Source organism: Peromyscus californicus, unplaced genomic scaffold (genome assembly GCF_007827085.1).
Source record: "Peromyscus californicus insignis strain IS unplaced genomic scaffold, ASM782708v3 Scaffold_8__1_contigs__length_139910024, whole genome shotgun sequence".
Classification (NCBI taxonomy): domain Eukaryota; kingdom Metazoa; phylum Chordata; class Mammalia; order Rodentia; family Cricetidae; genus Peromyscus; species Peromyscus californicus.
Window position 1 is genome coordinate 65,326,200 of NW_026294606.1, and position 16,017 is coordinate 65,342,216.

Genomic DNA, 16,017 nt, shown 5'->3' on the forward strand with positions numbered 1-16,017 from the left:
ACTAAGACACAAATAGGTTTTTAGAAACTTTTTAAAGTTTAATTTGGGTATTTTTGTTTTTATTTTCTGTGTATAGTGCCTGCAAGGACATCTTTCCACCACTTGTGTGCCTGGTACCTGTGGGAGGTCAGAAGGTGTTGGATCCCCTGGAACTGGTGTTACAGATGACTGTGAGCTGCTTTGTGGGTTCTGGGGATGGGATCTGGGTCCTCGGGAAGAGCAGCTAGTTCTCTTAACCACTGAGCCAGTTCTCCAGTTCAACCTTGGTATTTCTTAAATACAATTCAAAATGAAGGAGGCTATTCCCACACAGCGAGAAAACTACTAAAGTCCAGAAATAATAACCACCTCAGGCCGTTCATTACACTACTCCTTTATTCTCGTTTTTCAGTTACACACCCTACACATCTCCTTGGGGAGCACTAACTGGCTAACAAGCTCACTCATATCCCATTGCTCAGCTGAAGATGCATTCACTTGCATCATTTGAAAGTGAACAATATTCTGCCAATGTATATTTATTGTCTGAATAAGTTCTTCTCTACTCCACAGGTTACCAGTAAGTTCATTTGATTATTGAAATGAACAGTTGTTTTTAATCAATTAATTTTGGGTAATCCTCAAATAACTTTTACAACTGTTTATTAGATAGAATTAATGTATGATAAAATACCCACATCTTAATTATACCTCTATATCAATATGATGATCATATCTCTCATCACCTGCCCTGATAAGGGACATTCCCATCACCCCAGAACATTTCGAGGGAATGCTTTCTTGAATATCCACACCCGACTTATGACACAAAGGCACCCACTTCTACCATGGGGTTCTTATTCTTCTATGGCCGGAAAACGGAGCTGTAAACATTGCTTACTGCTTAAAGCTGATAGAAGAGCATTAGAAACCACAAGCGTCTCTGCTGCCTCATGTGCCGAGTGTGCTTCAGTCCAATATGTGACGGTGAAAGAGGACTCTGAGCTTGGGTCACTTGGCAACTCGAAGGTGACTACAAGGAGCCCAAACATAGACTCAGACAGGGCAGGATCCTGGAGGCAGGAGCTGATGCAGAGACCGCGGACGGATGCTGCTTACTGGCTTGCTTCCCATGGCTTGCTCAGCCTGTCTTCTTACAGAACGCAGGACCACCAGCCCAGGGTGGGCCCTCCCCCACTGATCACTCATTGAGAAAAATGCCTTGCAGCTGGATCTCATGGAGGCATTTCCTCAACTGAGGCTCCTTCCTCTCGGATGACTCCAGCTCGTGTCAGGTTGACACACAAAACCAGCCAGTGCGGTCCCCCATCGGCTCATTTTTAATGTGTGTTCCCCGGTTAGTGGTGATTAGGGGAGGCTCGAAGGTGAGGTCTAGCTGGCAGAAGTAGATCAGTCGGGCTATACCTTTGAAGGTCACAGCCTTATCCTTATTTGAACATCACTTTCTGCTTCTCAGTCCCCCATAATGACAACCACCTCTGCCGAGCGCCTGTCTCCGTGCTCTTAGCTGCTCTGCCATTAGCTACCCCGGCACGATGGGCTGAAACCATGAGTAAATATCCCTCCCCTGACTCACTTCTGCCGGGCGCCATTGTCACAGTCGTGCAAAGAGAACCCCTGCACCTTCCAAAGGAGGAGGAGAAAGGCACTTTGAGGTCTCCGGACTCTGCCAACGTGGTTAATCACAAGCCTAAGCAGCACAACATGAGTATACCACCAGGGCGGTCCCTGGTTAGCCTTAACCAACACATCCATGTCTTAGACGGTCATTTTGCTCTAACTACAGTCCATATGCACCGATAGCTGAGGTCAGAGCTCCGTTTGGGGGTGCATCTCCGCATATTTGGGGGTGAGTTCTTTGATGAGGTTGACGTAGTCATTTTTTTCTACACAGGCCTTGCATTCTTCCCCCCAGCTGTGCAGGATCTGCTTCAGTTCCGCGACTCTCATCTTCCCCAGGTCCACCGACGCCAAGTCCAATTTCTTCTCTAAAGGTTAAAAAAGAACACACGATTGAACGACAAAACAAAAATTCATGCAACTCGTAGAATGGCATATGGTGCTGACTTCGTTCTCCTTCAGTGTGAGACAATTCCCTTTCCATGGAGATCAAGACATGCCCAGTGAAAATGCAGTATCACCAGTCGGCTCTCTACACCCTTGGGTTCTATGTCCTTGAATGCTACCTATCATAGACCAATGATATTCAGGAAGGGAAATATTGAATCTATGTTGAGCATGTACAGAGATTTTCTTGTCATAATCCCCTAAACAATACAGTATAACAACTGTTTACTGGCCAGCAAGATGGCTTAGTGGATGAAGGCATTTGCTACCAAGCCCAAGGACTTAAGTTCAATCTCCAGGGATCCACACAGTGGAAAGAGGGAACCGACTCCCACAGATTGTTCCCTGTCCTTCACATGTGTGCTGGGGCACACATGCACTTACATTTTTATACATTCACAGGAGTGCGAGCACACAAGTGTGTGAACACACAAAGTATGTAATGGAAAACTATTTACATAACATTTACATTGTATGATGTAATATTAGTAATCTGAAGTTGACTTAGAGTTAAGAAGAGGACGTGCCTGAATACTATGCAAATGCTATGCCATTTTATATTAGGAACTTGAACCCCTGGGGATTTTGTCATCCTCCACTGTATAAAGACACCAGGATAGTTTGCATTCCCACCAACCTCCTAAAGGGCTGTGTGGCTTCAAAACAAGGGCGTGGAAGCTTTGCAGAGTTCTCCAGTCTGCATTCCTGAAACAAACTTAATTGCTTAATTGCTTCTCCGAAGGTTGAAAAGACAGAAATTTATAAATAAAAGCCAGTGTCTTTGGCATGGCCTTCATTGTGGCTAACTAAAAGACATAGGCCATAACTAACCAGCAGGTTATAGCCCAGTTTAAAGAGAAGATACATCTCCAATAATGTATGTGAGCATTATGGAGTCTCCATAATAATGTGAAGAATCAGGGCCGGAGAAATGGCTCTCTAGTTAAGAGCATATTCTGCTCTGCAGAGGGACCAAGGTCAAGTCCCAGAACCCACAGCAGGTACTTCATAACCACCTCAAAGCCCAGTTCCAGGGGATCTGACAGTAGGCTGAAAAGAACTTATAACTATTGATACACTCAAGAGAAGTGGATGAAGGAGAAGAGAAACTTCAAGTAAACGTCAGCAGTTTCTCTGATATTTTTCCTGGGAAAGAAATGGTATCTCCCTAAATTTAAAGGGAGAATGCCACAATACTCTTAAAAGTACAAGAAAGAGGTCAATACAAAAATTAAAATTAGTTTATGGCTTTCCAAGGTTCTCTAATGGCCAGTGTTCTCATGCATAAATAAATATTAATTTTCTCTATAATATTTGATACTTTTTCTAATATTTAAGAAGCCCTTTGAGGTGAAACCACTCACTGAATGTACAAGTCTTCAAAAATGGATTTGTTGTATGAAATACTCAACACACAGCTGTCCCTTGTGTGAACATGTTTTGTATGGACTCAGGGCTTTCTGCCTCTACCCTACTACTCCTTTGAAGTCAATAAAAAGGGACGCTTACTCATAATAACTACCCTGGAAGTCAGGGCCTGTGCTTGGCAGACTAAGAACGAGGTTGTCCTTGGTACCTTTCAACCCTGAACCTGTTCCTTGTTTGCCGTGTAGCTATGGTATGTGTGCACATTACACAGCTGTGGTGGGAAATGAGGCTAAATGATTCAGATCTGGATGCTAACTACTTAGGTCATTTACAGTAATACAGTGTGTGTGTGTGTGTGTGTGTGTGTGTGTGTGTGTGTGTGTGTGTGACAGAAAACAACTTATGCAAAAAGAAAGTCTCCATCCGTGGAATTTCAGGTGTTAAGGATAGCTGAGGGAAAAATTTTCCCAGCCTTTCATCACACTGACTCCATCTACGCAAAAGGCTGGCCCAGATACAATCCCTCAGTATAAGAATAGATTTAACCATGTGAAATTTATAAGGCCAAGGATAGTTTTAAATAGGACATCCCCTTCCTTTCCTGGCTGTTTATTTTAGGCACCTCTGATGAGCTATGTCATCATGCAAGACCTGGTTTGATGGGACTGGCCCAGTTCCTGAAAGTGAAAGGTGAGAGAAGATTGAACACACCTAGGATGAAAACGCAGTCACTTTACGACTTCAGAGCCCTGCTGCCATTGAACGCACGAACTCATGTCTTCAGCGTCCACCATGCCTGCTTCCTCTATTCATTTTCACAAACTCTCCAGACACACATGGCTGACATCACCTTAGTAAACTAGGAACTTAAACTCTGGGACTGGCAGTTCCAACTTAATGCCAATTATTCATTAGTATCCAATATTTGCTATTAGGTTATTATTAGTTCATTTATTTCTCTTCCTTTATATGAGGTCAGCTGCCATAAAACACCATTCAGCAACCTGTCAGTGAGTGGAGAATTCCTTCTCTCTAATGCTGACTTTTTAGATAACATGGCCCAGTGTTTCAAAGCTGGACGACACATGGAACACAGTGGCAAAGACAGTTGAGTCTCTCGTACCATACTTTAGCTCACAAATCTGGCTGTCCATCTTCTTCAGCCTCTCACAGATCTTCACTATGGGCATGTGCACACTCATGGGACGTGTAACTTCACCTAGGATCTTGGTGGCTGCGTCTTTGGTGGCTCCCAGATAATAGCACTAGAAAGAGAATGACGGGCAATACGGGGCTGGTGAGATGATTTGGATGGTACAGGTGCCTGCCGCCAGGACTGACAACCTTAGCGTGATCCCCAAGACCAATGTGGTAGGAGGAGAAGACTGACTCCTGCAAGTTGTCCTCTGACCTCTATGTGCAGGCCGCACACATGCATACATAATAGATCAATGAAGCATGACTGAAAAGACCTAGCGTTCCCGATAATGAATAAAAGCAAGAAAAACACAGTATAAAGAAGGGAGAACGAGGCGGGGCAGTGGTGGTACACACCTTTAATCCCAGCACTTGGGAGCCAGAGGATGTGGATCTCTATGAGTTCGAGGCCAGCCTAGTCTACAGAGCTAGTTCCAGGACAGCTAGGGCTGTTACACAGAGAAATCCTGTCTCAAAAAAATAAAAACAAAATAAAAAAAGGGGTGGGGGTAGGGGAGAACGAGGTCAGCTTTGTTTTCATAGTCCAGCCATTAAATTTTAAGCCTGGCTGGCTGAGGCACCTGAAGACCAGTGACTCCAGCCTTTGTCATCAGGCTAATTAGATGCACCTGACAATTCCCGTGATGGTGACGGAGAGAGTTCACACTTAGTGTTTGCTCTGTCAGGCACTGCTCTCACTTCTTCAGAGGGATTAACTTATTCACTGCTCACAGTAATCCTGAGAAGTGAGTGCTATTATTATCCCCATGTTGTTTTCGAGACAGTAGAAGATCACCCAGCCCAACAGTAGAAAAGACAGAATTATGCAGTCCAGTATTTTAGCTGTCACATATATCACACTGTCTTTCCAGTTACCTGACTTAAAATTTTACAGATACAAATATAAAGTCAGGTGGTGATGGCACATGCCTTTAACCCCAGCACATGAGAGGCAAAAACAGAGACAAGTGAATCTCTGAGTTTGAGGCCAGCCTGGTCTACAGAGCAAGTTTCAGGACAGCCAGGGCTACACAGAGAAATCCTGTCTCGAAAAAAAAAAACCAAACAGGCATATATATGTGTGTGTGTGTGTGTGTGTGTGTGTGTGTGTGTGTGTGTGTGTGTGTGTGTGTTGTGTGTGTATATATACATATATATGTATATATGTGTATATGTATATATATATATATATATGGCTGGAGACATGGTCCAACATTTAAGAGTTCATACAGTTCTTCCAAAGACCTGAGTTGGGTTCCCAACATCTACCCATATCAGGCAGTTCACAACATCTTGTGTCTTCAGCTGGAGGGTATCTGACACCCTCTTTTGGCCTCTGCAGGCACCTGCATTCACAGTGCACAAACCCCTACACAGAATCACACACGTACACATTATTAAAAATAAAAATAAATCTTTACTTGTGTTTATATACAAATAAATGACAAGAGTTTGGCAATGTGTCAATTACTAGTACACATTAACATGACCACTTTAGACTAAAAAGAACTGGTCTGGTACCTGAGATATAGCTCAGTGTTAAAACACATGCTTAACTCATACAAAGTTGTAGGTTCAATACCAAGATGGGAAAAAAATGATTTGATCTAAAATTGTCTTTATTGAATATTGAAATAAGCCATACATTAAATTCAGGAAACACAATCATACACACACACACACACACACACACACACACACACACACACACACACACATATATATATGCCTCAATCATTACATGTGAATGATACTGAGATGATTTATGGGTTTGACTAAGTGTCTTGGTAACAAATGCAAAAGCCTTATAATAGTAAATTATTACCAGAAACAGCTTTACAATTTGGCTTAAGAAAATGTAAAATTGCTTGCCTGTGATTTATTTAGAAAGGAAAACTCGATTACTCTCAATAAGAATCCATAGTGAATGAAAAAAATAGAAAGAAAGAAAAAGGATGCTGGGAAGTGGTGGTGCATGCCTTTAATCCCAGCACTTGGGACGCAGAGGCAGGCGGATCTCTGTGAGTTCAAGGCCAGCCTGGTCTATAGAGTGAGTTCCAGGAAAGCTCCAAAGCTACACAGGGAAACCCTGTCTCAAAAAAAAAAAAAAAAAAGGAAAGGACATGACATGACTGCTCCTAGGTATGGTGGAGGAGAAGGTTTATTGTAGATAAAAGTGAGAGCATAGTCAGAGGCAGAGATGTCTGGAAGAGTCCAGAGTGGACGTCACCCTGAGCCATGTGAGGAGAGCAGAGAGGGTAAGGGAGAGGAGATAGAGGGGAACAGCCAGGAGGCCCCAAAGAGAAGGGGTAACCAAAATGGCTGGAAGGACATCTGGGGAAAGGAAAGCCCAGCCCCTGGCTGGAGAAGTTTAGGCTAGGGGACAGAGTATACCAACCAGGAGGACCCTGTAACAGGGAGGGACTGAGGGATGCTGGGAGTATCTAGTGGACAGGTCCCCACTTTAATTTGTTAAATAGGCACCTCAGCCATCTGTCCCAGGGTTTGAGACTTAACACATAGGACTATGTTTCCCAGAAGATTGACTTCTGCTTCCATCTACAATAAGCATGTTTGAAGTAGGCACTGAAGTAGGAAGACACCAACTCCAAGTGAAAAGGGAAACTTGGTAGTAGTTCTTTTGAAGCACACTGGAAAAATGAAATTTACCATACCAGGCGGTTTTCTTTTCCTTTGGCATCCAAGCAAAAGTTGATCAACTCTTTCTCTACGGTGTCCACAGAAAAGTCTATTCCTCTGGTTAGCAAGGAGTTGTAGAATCGGTTTAAGAATTCTTTACATACTAGAAGGAAGAGAGACTTAGGTCTGTTACACAATTCTACCTCTACCGCATCTATGACCATGACCCACCCACCAAGCGAGAAAAATATAGGTACGATTCAGGGCTGGAGAGGTGGCTCAGCAATTCAGAGCACTTGCAGCTCTTACAGAGGACCCAGGTCCGGTACCTGCCACCTACAGCTTACAACCATGTGTAACTTCAGTTCTAAGGATCTGATGCCCTCTTTTGGCCTCCATTGGCACCAGGTACATGTGGTACAAATGCATACATTCAGGCTAACACTTATATGCATTAAACACTTATATAACATTTAAAATATATAGGTAGGATTCAATGCATTATGACCATGGATTCAAACCCTAAACATTATTTGGGGGTCTGTTACTAAAGCCATGAATGCAGTAGACAGAATCTGCCAGTCAGTCTTTGGAACCAAGTTCCACCTAAAATGAAAACCTTTTGTGTAAACTTTGGCAGACCCTAAAAGATAAGATAGCTTTTGTGTAGGATACGGTCTTGGGAATAACTTTGCTTCAGGCATAGAGAAAAACCAGAATAACTATAATACCTTAAATAAAGTTCCTTAGCATGCACAAGTATTTATGTTCCTCCCCATGAGTCTGAGATTGGTGGAATTCTAATCTGCTTTTTTTATACTTTATGTATAGCATGGTTAAATCCTAACTTGAAGAACATTATTCAATCCCAATTGCCTTGAGCTGTGAGAGATGGGACTCGGAACAGGTGCAGCCGTGAGCAACCACCACATTAACCCTTGTCAGGGCTGGCAGGTGCTGGCTCTGATGCAAGCATTGCATGTATTTTAACTCCTTCAAGGTTCCCAACAAAGCTATGGCATAGATACGTCACTACCCTCTTTACAGATAGAGAGCCTGAGCCAGAGAGACATCCCCTAACTTGCTGGGCAAGTAGTAGAGAGAGCACTTGATCCCCGGTGGCCCCGGCCCTGTGGGAGGAAGAAGAAATCTTTTCTTCTTTGAGATGTTTCTGTCAGGATGTCTGTCCCAGCAAGGAGCGACATCACTAATGCGCATAGCCTCTCTCCTGATCTTCTGGAAATCCAATGAACATATGCTGGAGTTTTCTTTATCTTTATTATCTCTTTCCCATCTTATCCTTTCATCTCTCTGTGATACATTCTTAGCCATCTTTTTCCCCACTACTAGTAATAGTCTCATGTATCCCAGGCTGGTCTCAAACTCCCTATTTAGCTAAACTTTTGATTCTCCTGCTCCACGCCCCAAGAGCTAGGGTTACAGGTGAATACAATCATATTATGCAATACTGAGGCTCAAACTCAGAGTTTCATACATGCCAGGTAAGCACTCTACCAGCTGAGCTACATCCACAGCCCACCTCTTAGATCTTGTTATACACTATTTCTTTTTCTCACTGGTATCTGATCTGCTGTTGGTCTTATCAACTTTATTTACAGAAGTTTAACTGGCTCTTTCCCAAAAGCCTCCTGCTCTATATTTATATTATTAGTCCTTTCACTTCTTTAAACATAAAATAAAATCAATTTAATGACTGATAATAACCAAATCTGAAATCTTTTCAAGTAGACTACTTCTGTCTCTGGTCTCAACTGGCCATAACCTATGATACCCTCCTTCCCCATCCTGAATGAGAATGTGATTGGAGAGCCACTCACATCACCCCGTCAGCTTCACAATCACAAGGCTAAACATCACACTCTACAGTGTACCATGTTCCAAAACTATGCTGCTTGACAGATTAGGTGTACTGAATGCAGCTTGGCTTATGATATTTTCAATTTATGATGGGGATGTAACCTCATTGTAAGTTAAAGACTAACACACACACACACACACACACACACACACACACACACACACACACATTTGGTATTGGTTCTATTGCTCTGAAGAATTCTGACTAATGCATAATTCAAGTAGAAACAGTGAGGAAACCTCTTGGTACAGTCATGCATCTCTTAATGACGGGGATGTGTTGCTTCTGAAATGTGTTGCTAGGTGACTTTATTGTAGGAACATCAAAGAGGGTACTTACAGAAACTTAGATGTTGTAACCTGCTACACACCTAAGTCATAGTGTACAGCTCATTGTTCCTGGGCTACATGATTGGCAGGTATGTTCAATTTTTTAGAATTATAACACTACATTGTCATCTACAAAGTTTCTGCTCAAGAACCATGCAATTGAGCTACAAGTAAACACACACACACACACAACGAAACAAAAAACCACACACACACACAAAATCTTACAATGTATTGTGATTTTATGTTGAATTTCATTCATAGCTATCTTGAACCATATGCAGCCTGCAGCCACAAGATGATCATGCCTGTGTGTAGAACACGTTACCATACTGAATGCTGTAGGTAAGTTTTGCTCAATTTTAGGTACATAAACATAAGAAAGGTGCAGTAAAAACAGAATATTAATAATCAAGACTGGAACAATGGCTCAGCGGTTAAGAGCGCTCACTGCTCCACCAAAGGACCCAAGTTCACTACCCAGCACCCAAATCAGGTGGCTCACAACTGCCTGAAACTCCAGTTTCAAGGGATCAGGCGCCCTCTTCTGGCCTTGAAAGTTTCTGCACACATGCATTCTATAGATCAAACAGAGACATATAAATAAATAAAAACAAGTCTTCAGAAAAGAGAGTTTTAAAATAAGATGGTATGCCTGCATGTGGCTCTTACTAGAAATGGAGCCTGGAGAAGTAGAAGCTGAGCTGGGGGAGCCAGGAAGGGGTGAGCCAACGTGACAGTCAAGGGAGGTAGACCCTGAGGTAGACACTATAAGCACTGAACACAGACTACATGAAATTCGGGGGGGGGGGGGGGGAATAGTTTTTTTTTCTTTCATGATAAATGAACCTTAGCTTACTATAAGTTTTCCACCATATAAATGCTCTTTAATTTTTAAAGAAACTATTTGACCGTTTTATTATGACACTAAGCTTGAAACACAAATACTGCACTATATTTTCCTTTTTAAATCTTTATTAAGTTCTTAATTTATTTATTACTTTTTAAACTTGTTTGTTAAAAACTAAGACACAAAAACATGCATTAGTCTAAGCCTGCATGGGGTCTGTTTATTCCAGGATCAACACAAACAAATGATTAAAAAATGATTTAACATCAGTGAGTGATAGAAAATTTTCATAATTACATAGAACCATTTTTGTATACATGGTCCATTTGTTGGCTGAAATGTTAATATGCAGCACATTGTTACAAATCTGAGAACTGGGATATGATCTAGGATGATACATAAATGTACAATTCATCATATTCAAGCAATATTCCAAAGATGGGATCACAGAGAAAAGGGAGATGAAGAAAGTATAGGCCTGGGTATCACCTTCATGAAATGCCAACGTTTAGAAGTTGAGGATGTAAGACAGAATCAGAAAAGCACTCCTCGGAACAGCCAGTAAAGCAGAACAAGAGAAAGGACCAGTGTTCTCTCTAGAGGCAAATGATGAAAACACATCTAACTGATCAACAATGATATGAGCCACTGATAGAGTGAAAAATGTCTCCTTACATATCAGCTTAATTATCAAACACATTAAGTCTGCAAAGAAGACAGCTGCTGTCATGATCTTGCTGCCGGTGAGCAAGAATTCATCAGTCTCTAAGCAACTTTCCATCTTGTTTTCCTACAAGAGAGATCCGGTCTTGCAAAGTCTCCTATCACTTCCCCAACAGATCCTCATATGATTTCTTAACCTCAACTGTCACCTTTTCCAAATGAGGAAAAGATAGACATTTGGCTCACCAAAACTTGCAAGAAATTTTGCCACAGCACATTTATAGCATTTTGTTCAATAATGTGCCTAGTATGTGCCATAATAGATTTTGAAAACCACAGGATGAGAGACATACATCATCCAGAAAGACTTTTTTTTTTTTTTTTGAGACAGGGTTTCTCTGTGTAGCTTTGTGCTTTTTTCCTGGAACTCATTCTGTAGCCCAGGCTGGCCTCAAACTCACAGAGCTTCACCTGCCTCTGCCTCCCAAGTGCTGGGATTAAAGGTGTGTGCCACCACCGCCCAGCCAGAAAGACTTTTTAAAAGTACGTAGTTGAGCCGGGCAGTGGTGGCACATACCTTTAATCCCAGCACTCGGGAGGCAGAGGCAGAAGGATCCCTGTGAGTTCAAGGCCAGCCTGGGCTACAGAGCGAGATCCAGGACAGGCACCAAAAATATACAGAGAAACTCTGTCTCAAAAAAAAAAAAAAAAGGACATAGTTGCATGGCAGATAGTGAAATGATTTTTTTAATCTTCTGAGAAACACATTAATTAGATGCTGTGGGGGGAAAAAGCAGGAGAAACTACCTGGAGGAAACTGGGAAACCATTGAAAGACTTTTTTAAACCAACAAGCAATGTGACAACCTTCACAGGGGGCTAGAGATGGGGCAAAGTGCAGGATGGAAGGACACCAGGACAGTAGAAAGTAAAAGCAGTGAAAGTCTGTAGGAAGGCAGAGAACCCAGCGGAAGGGAGAATCAATAGACAAGCAATTGGTTGACAGAAAGAAGGAAAAAGAAATGTAGAACAAACCAGTTAATATCTGACCTTGCAGCATAGGAACAAGCTCCTAAGGAATAAAAAGTGGGGAGGATTACTTTTTAACTATGTTGAGTTTTTGAAATGTTAGCCATTCCATAATCACCTAATGGACAATATGTCTGGAACTGTGGGAAGATGGCATCTTAGCTATAGAGATGTAGGATTTACTAGACTGTCAGATAGATTGATTTTTATTGCATTGTATGTAGATTGATAATAAATATGGACAGAGGGCACAACACTGAACAATTCCAACATTTAAATCATGGCTAGGCCAAGCATGGTGGTACATGTCTTTAATCCCAGCACTTGGGTGCTACATAGTGAGACCTTGTGTCAAAATACAGAGAGAGAGAGAGAGAGAGAGAGAGAGAGAGAGAGAGAGAGAGAGAGAGAGAGAGAGAGAGAGGAGAGACAGAGACGGAGAGAACGGGAGGGGTGGGGGAGGGAGGGAGGGAGGAAGGAAGGAAGGAAGGGAAAGGAAGAAAGGGAAGGCAGCCATGGCCAGAGGATTCGAAGCACAGGAAGAAATCTGAAAAATGTTTGCAGTGACAAAAGGCAAAGACAAAAGAAATAGCAGTATCAAGGCCATCAGGACAAGAGTTTCTGAAAGGAAAATAAAATTAACAACAGTGGCACGTGCCACAGAGAAACCCAAGTTTACTCCTTGAACTTACATGAAGTTATTGTCTAATAACTTCAGCAGGGATGATTGAAGCTAGTAGCTTAAGGCCCTGGCTTGTGTTTGTTAGTGTGCTGTCAAATGGTTTCCTTTCTTGTATTCATGCTGCAGGGCTTTCTTTGTTTATTAAAGTAGTTTCATACATCAATCTATACTGATTTCAAAATAGTTTAAGTTCCATAATAAAATCCTTTTCAAGTTTTCTCAGAAAACCTCAAATTACCTAAGCCCAAGACTCACAAACTAAACTGTCTACAGGGACTGGTTAAGCAAAGTGAATAAGAAAGGCAATTTGAAAATCTCCCCCAACCAGAACACATCAACAGGTCGAAAGGGGCCCATGACCATATGTTGTTGGTTGGTTTTGGGCTCTTTTCTCTTTTGAGGGGTCCGCCACCCAGCTCCCAAATACATCACACAGAGTGGCTTATTCTTAACTACAAATACCCAGCCTTAGCTTGGCTTGTTTCTTGCCAGCTTTCCTTAACTTTAAATTATCCCATCTACCTTTTGCCTCTGGGCTTTTCCCCTTCTTTTACTTCTGCAAATCTTACTCTTACTCCGTGCTTGCTGTGGCTGGCCCCTGGAGTCCTCCTCCTTCTCTGGCTCCTCCTTCTTTTCAGTCCTCCATCTCTGTTTTTCTTCCTCCTCCCAGAGTTCTCCTTCTATATATTCTCTTGGCCTGCCAGCCCCACCTATCTCTCTCCTGCCTTGTTATTGGCTGTTCAGTTCTTTATTAGACTATCAGGTGTTTTAGTCAGGCAAAGTAACACAGCTTCACAGAGTTAAACAAATGCAACATAAGCAAAAGTAACACGCCTTAAAATAATATTCTACAACAACCATATGTTTTACCATGGCTATATTATATACAATATACTGTATTATTATATGCAATATAATACATGCTGTGTTATATGCAATATAATACATTATTTTAATCTGATACACTGATGGGAAATTAAGTAACTAATAAGTGCTCACAAGGGCTGGTGAGATAGCTCAGGGTGTAAAAGAGCTGGCTGCCAAGTCTGATGGCCTGAGTTTGAGTCTCAGGACCCACACTGCAAAAGGAAAGGATTCTGTTCTCTGACCTCCTCACATACACTGTGGCATTTGTGCCAGACACACAAAATAAATAAAATAAAAAGGCTAATACGCAGTAATAGAACACAATATAAAGTCTAGCTCTTGCTCCATGATAATTCCCACGTGTGTGAGTACGTAGCCTCCTTACTGAATAAATAAGGATACATTAGTGGGTTAGCCAGACGTGCAAACTAATAATCACAACAGACTAGCAAATTAGAAAAGGTGGCAGGCTTCTCCGTTAATCCAGATGCGCTGTCTCTTCTGATGTGTTTTCAGGCCAAAACTACAAAAAATTAATTATGAATGGCTCTTCAAATGGATGATAGTACATGCCTCACAAATGAAGCTGAAATGTGTTGGGAAATACGAGATCTTTAAAAATTATCACATGTATTTATTTACTTACCTGTTTATTTGCTTATCTACTTATTGATTCATTTCGTGAGTCAGCACACCATGGCTCTGTGTGGAGGCCAGGGGACACCTGCAAGAGTGGCTTTTCTCCTTCAGTCGTGTAGAGTCTGGAGACACCAAACTGTAAGGTCTGAGGACCAAACTGAGATTTTCAGATTTGGGAACAATCACCTTTAGCTGTTGAGCCATCTGATTGCCCAAAATGAGATCTTTAACCGAAATTATAACTGTGAAACAACTATCTATTTACAGAGGTTTTGTTTTGTTTGTTTTTTGTTGTTTTTTAAGATTTATTTATTGTGTATACAGTGTTTTGCTTGCCAGAGGAGGGCGCCAGATCTCATTACAAATGGTTGTGAGCCACCATGTGGTTGCTGGGAATTGAACTCAGGACCTTTGGAAGAACAGCTAGTGCTCGTAACTGCTGAGCCATCTCTCCAGCCCCTACAGAGTTTTAAAATAACATTTAACCTATTTTAAAATTTCTAGAGAAAGATTTGATAATTGCTGATAGAAAGCTGGACTCCAATTATTAAGGTTTTATTTATTTACAGTAAGACTACACATTCAACCACTCATTCCATGTGAATCTTGTGAGTCTACATTTCCGGTTTAGTGTGTCCACTCTCAAGATCAGAGGACACACATTTAAATTTATTTCACTAAAACGAGGATGTTAAGTGCTGCAGTGGTCCCAAAGGAAGGGACTATCAAAACTCTCATCTTGGTTCTTGTTAACAGCCCTCTAAAATGCATGCTCTTTTTGTAAAATCTAGGTAGTACAACACCCTCAAAGCCAGGGGGTTTGGTGGAATGAATAAAGGTGTACTGATCACCAAGTCCATAAAAGAAAAAAGTCATCTTTCTATTTATCTTTCTCTTCTCAAGGAATTAATGTGCTCCCTTGTAAAGCGACTTCCGTCTATAAAGTGCTAACCAGCGTTAACTTTGTCTTTGATTTCAGCAACCCTAGCATATTATCTTGTTTTATTTTCCTTCTGGGAGTGACAAATTAGTTTGCACCTCAGAACATGTCTTATGCACAAAGAGGCAAATCTCCCCAGTTTAGGAGCAACAGAATTCAGTTGGCAACGAGGTCATTTGCACAAAATCCAATAGAATCCTAACTCACTCGTTTTCCTGCGCCAACTTAGTAACAGCAGAAAGCAGAACATGTCCTCAAGCGTCACTGGGCCCAAGTCAAGCTTTTGCTTAGGCTGCCAAAGGTGGGGGTAAATGCCTGACTGGGCCGCATTTCTTGGGTGAGATGTTATTTACAGCCTGGGCCGGGAGAAGCTGCTTAGATAACAGCTGGGCTGAGCTTGGTGTCGCCGCCATGCAAGCAGGTCACACACCGCTCACCTTCACAGTCAGCCCCCGGCTGCACACCGGCCTCCAGGCCCTGCGCCAGCACCAGGTCCGAGATCCAAAGCCCGGCGCAAAAGGTCACTAGGGTAGGTAGGCTGGTGCACCGCATGCTGAGCCTGGGATTGGGAACGGCCAGTGCCTCCTGCACTACTGTCGCCGTAGGCAACCTCGCGAGCCGGGTAAGAGGCAGGAAACAAGTGACGCAATTTCGCCAAGAGTTCCCATTGGCTCTCATGAACTGGGCTCAGGAGAGGAAGGAGCTAATGAGCCTCTTCCGGTCCTTTCCGCCTTGCGCGTGCGCGTCACGGCAAACACGCCGGGCTCCAAAGGAGCGCGGAGTGATGCGCCAAGATTATTGGCTATCCGCTGTGAAGGGAGGCGGGATCTTTATGATGATTGGCTGCGACTCGGGAGGCCGGCGCAGC

At 42.4% G+C, this 16,017-nt stretch overlaps 1 protein-coding gene across 2 annotated transcripts; it reads right to left on the reverse strand.

Moving 5' to 3' along the window:
- Positions 1-357: 357 nt before the first annotated feature.
- Cdnf (cerebral dopamine neurotrophic factor) lies at positions 358-15,783 on the reverse strand. 2 transcript variants are annotated; one of them, XM_052728993.1, is made up of 4 exons: positions 15,587-15,783; positions 7,308-7,435; positions 4,559-4,700; positions 358-1,988 (listed from the first exon to the last, which is right to left on the reverse strand). In XM_052728993.1, the coding sequence occupies exons 1-4, from the start codon at positions 15,699-15,701 to the stop codon at positions 1,810-1,812; spliced, it is 564 nt and encodes a 187-aa protein (XP_052584953.1). In that variant the 5' UTR covers positions 15,702-15,783; the 3' UTR covers positions 358-1,809. The 2 variants fall into 2 exon arrangements, with proteins under 2 accessions (XP_052584953.1, XP_052584954.1); XM_052728994.1 differs by having other exon boundaries at positions 15,357-15,702.
- Positions 15,784-16,017: the final 234 nt, after the last annotated feature.

Coding starts and splice junctions, on each gene's coding strand:
- Cdnf (XM_052728993.1), bottom strand. CDS start 15,701: ATGCGGTGCACCAGCCTACCTACCCTAGTGACCTTTTGCGCCGGGCTT. Junction 7,436..15,586: donor GCCGGGGGCTGACTGTGAAG/GTGAGCGGTGTG, acceptor TCTTCCTTCTAG/TATGTAAAGAATTCTTAAAC. Junction 4,701..7,307: donor AAGGAAAAGAAAACCGCCTG/GTATGGTAAATT, acceptor TTCTCTTTCTAG/TGCTATTATCTGGGAGCCAC.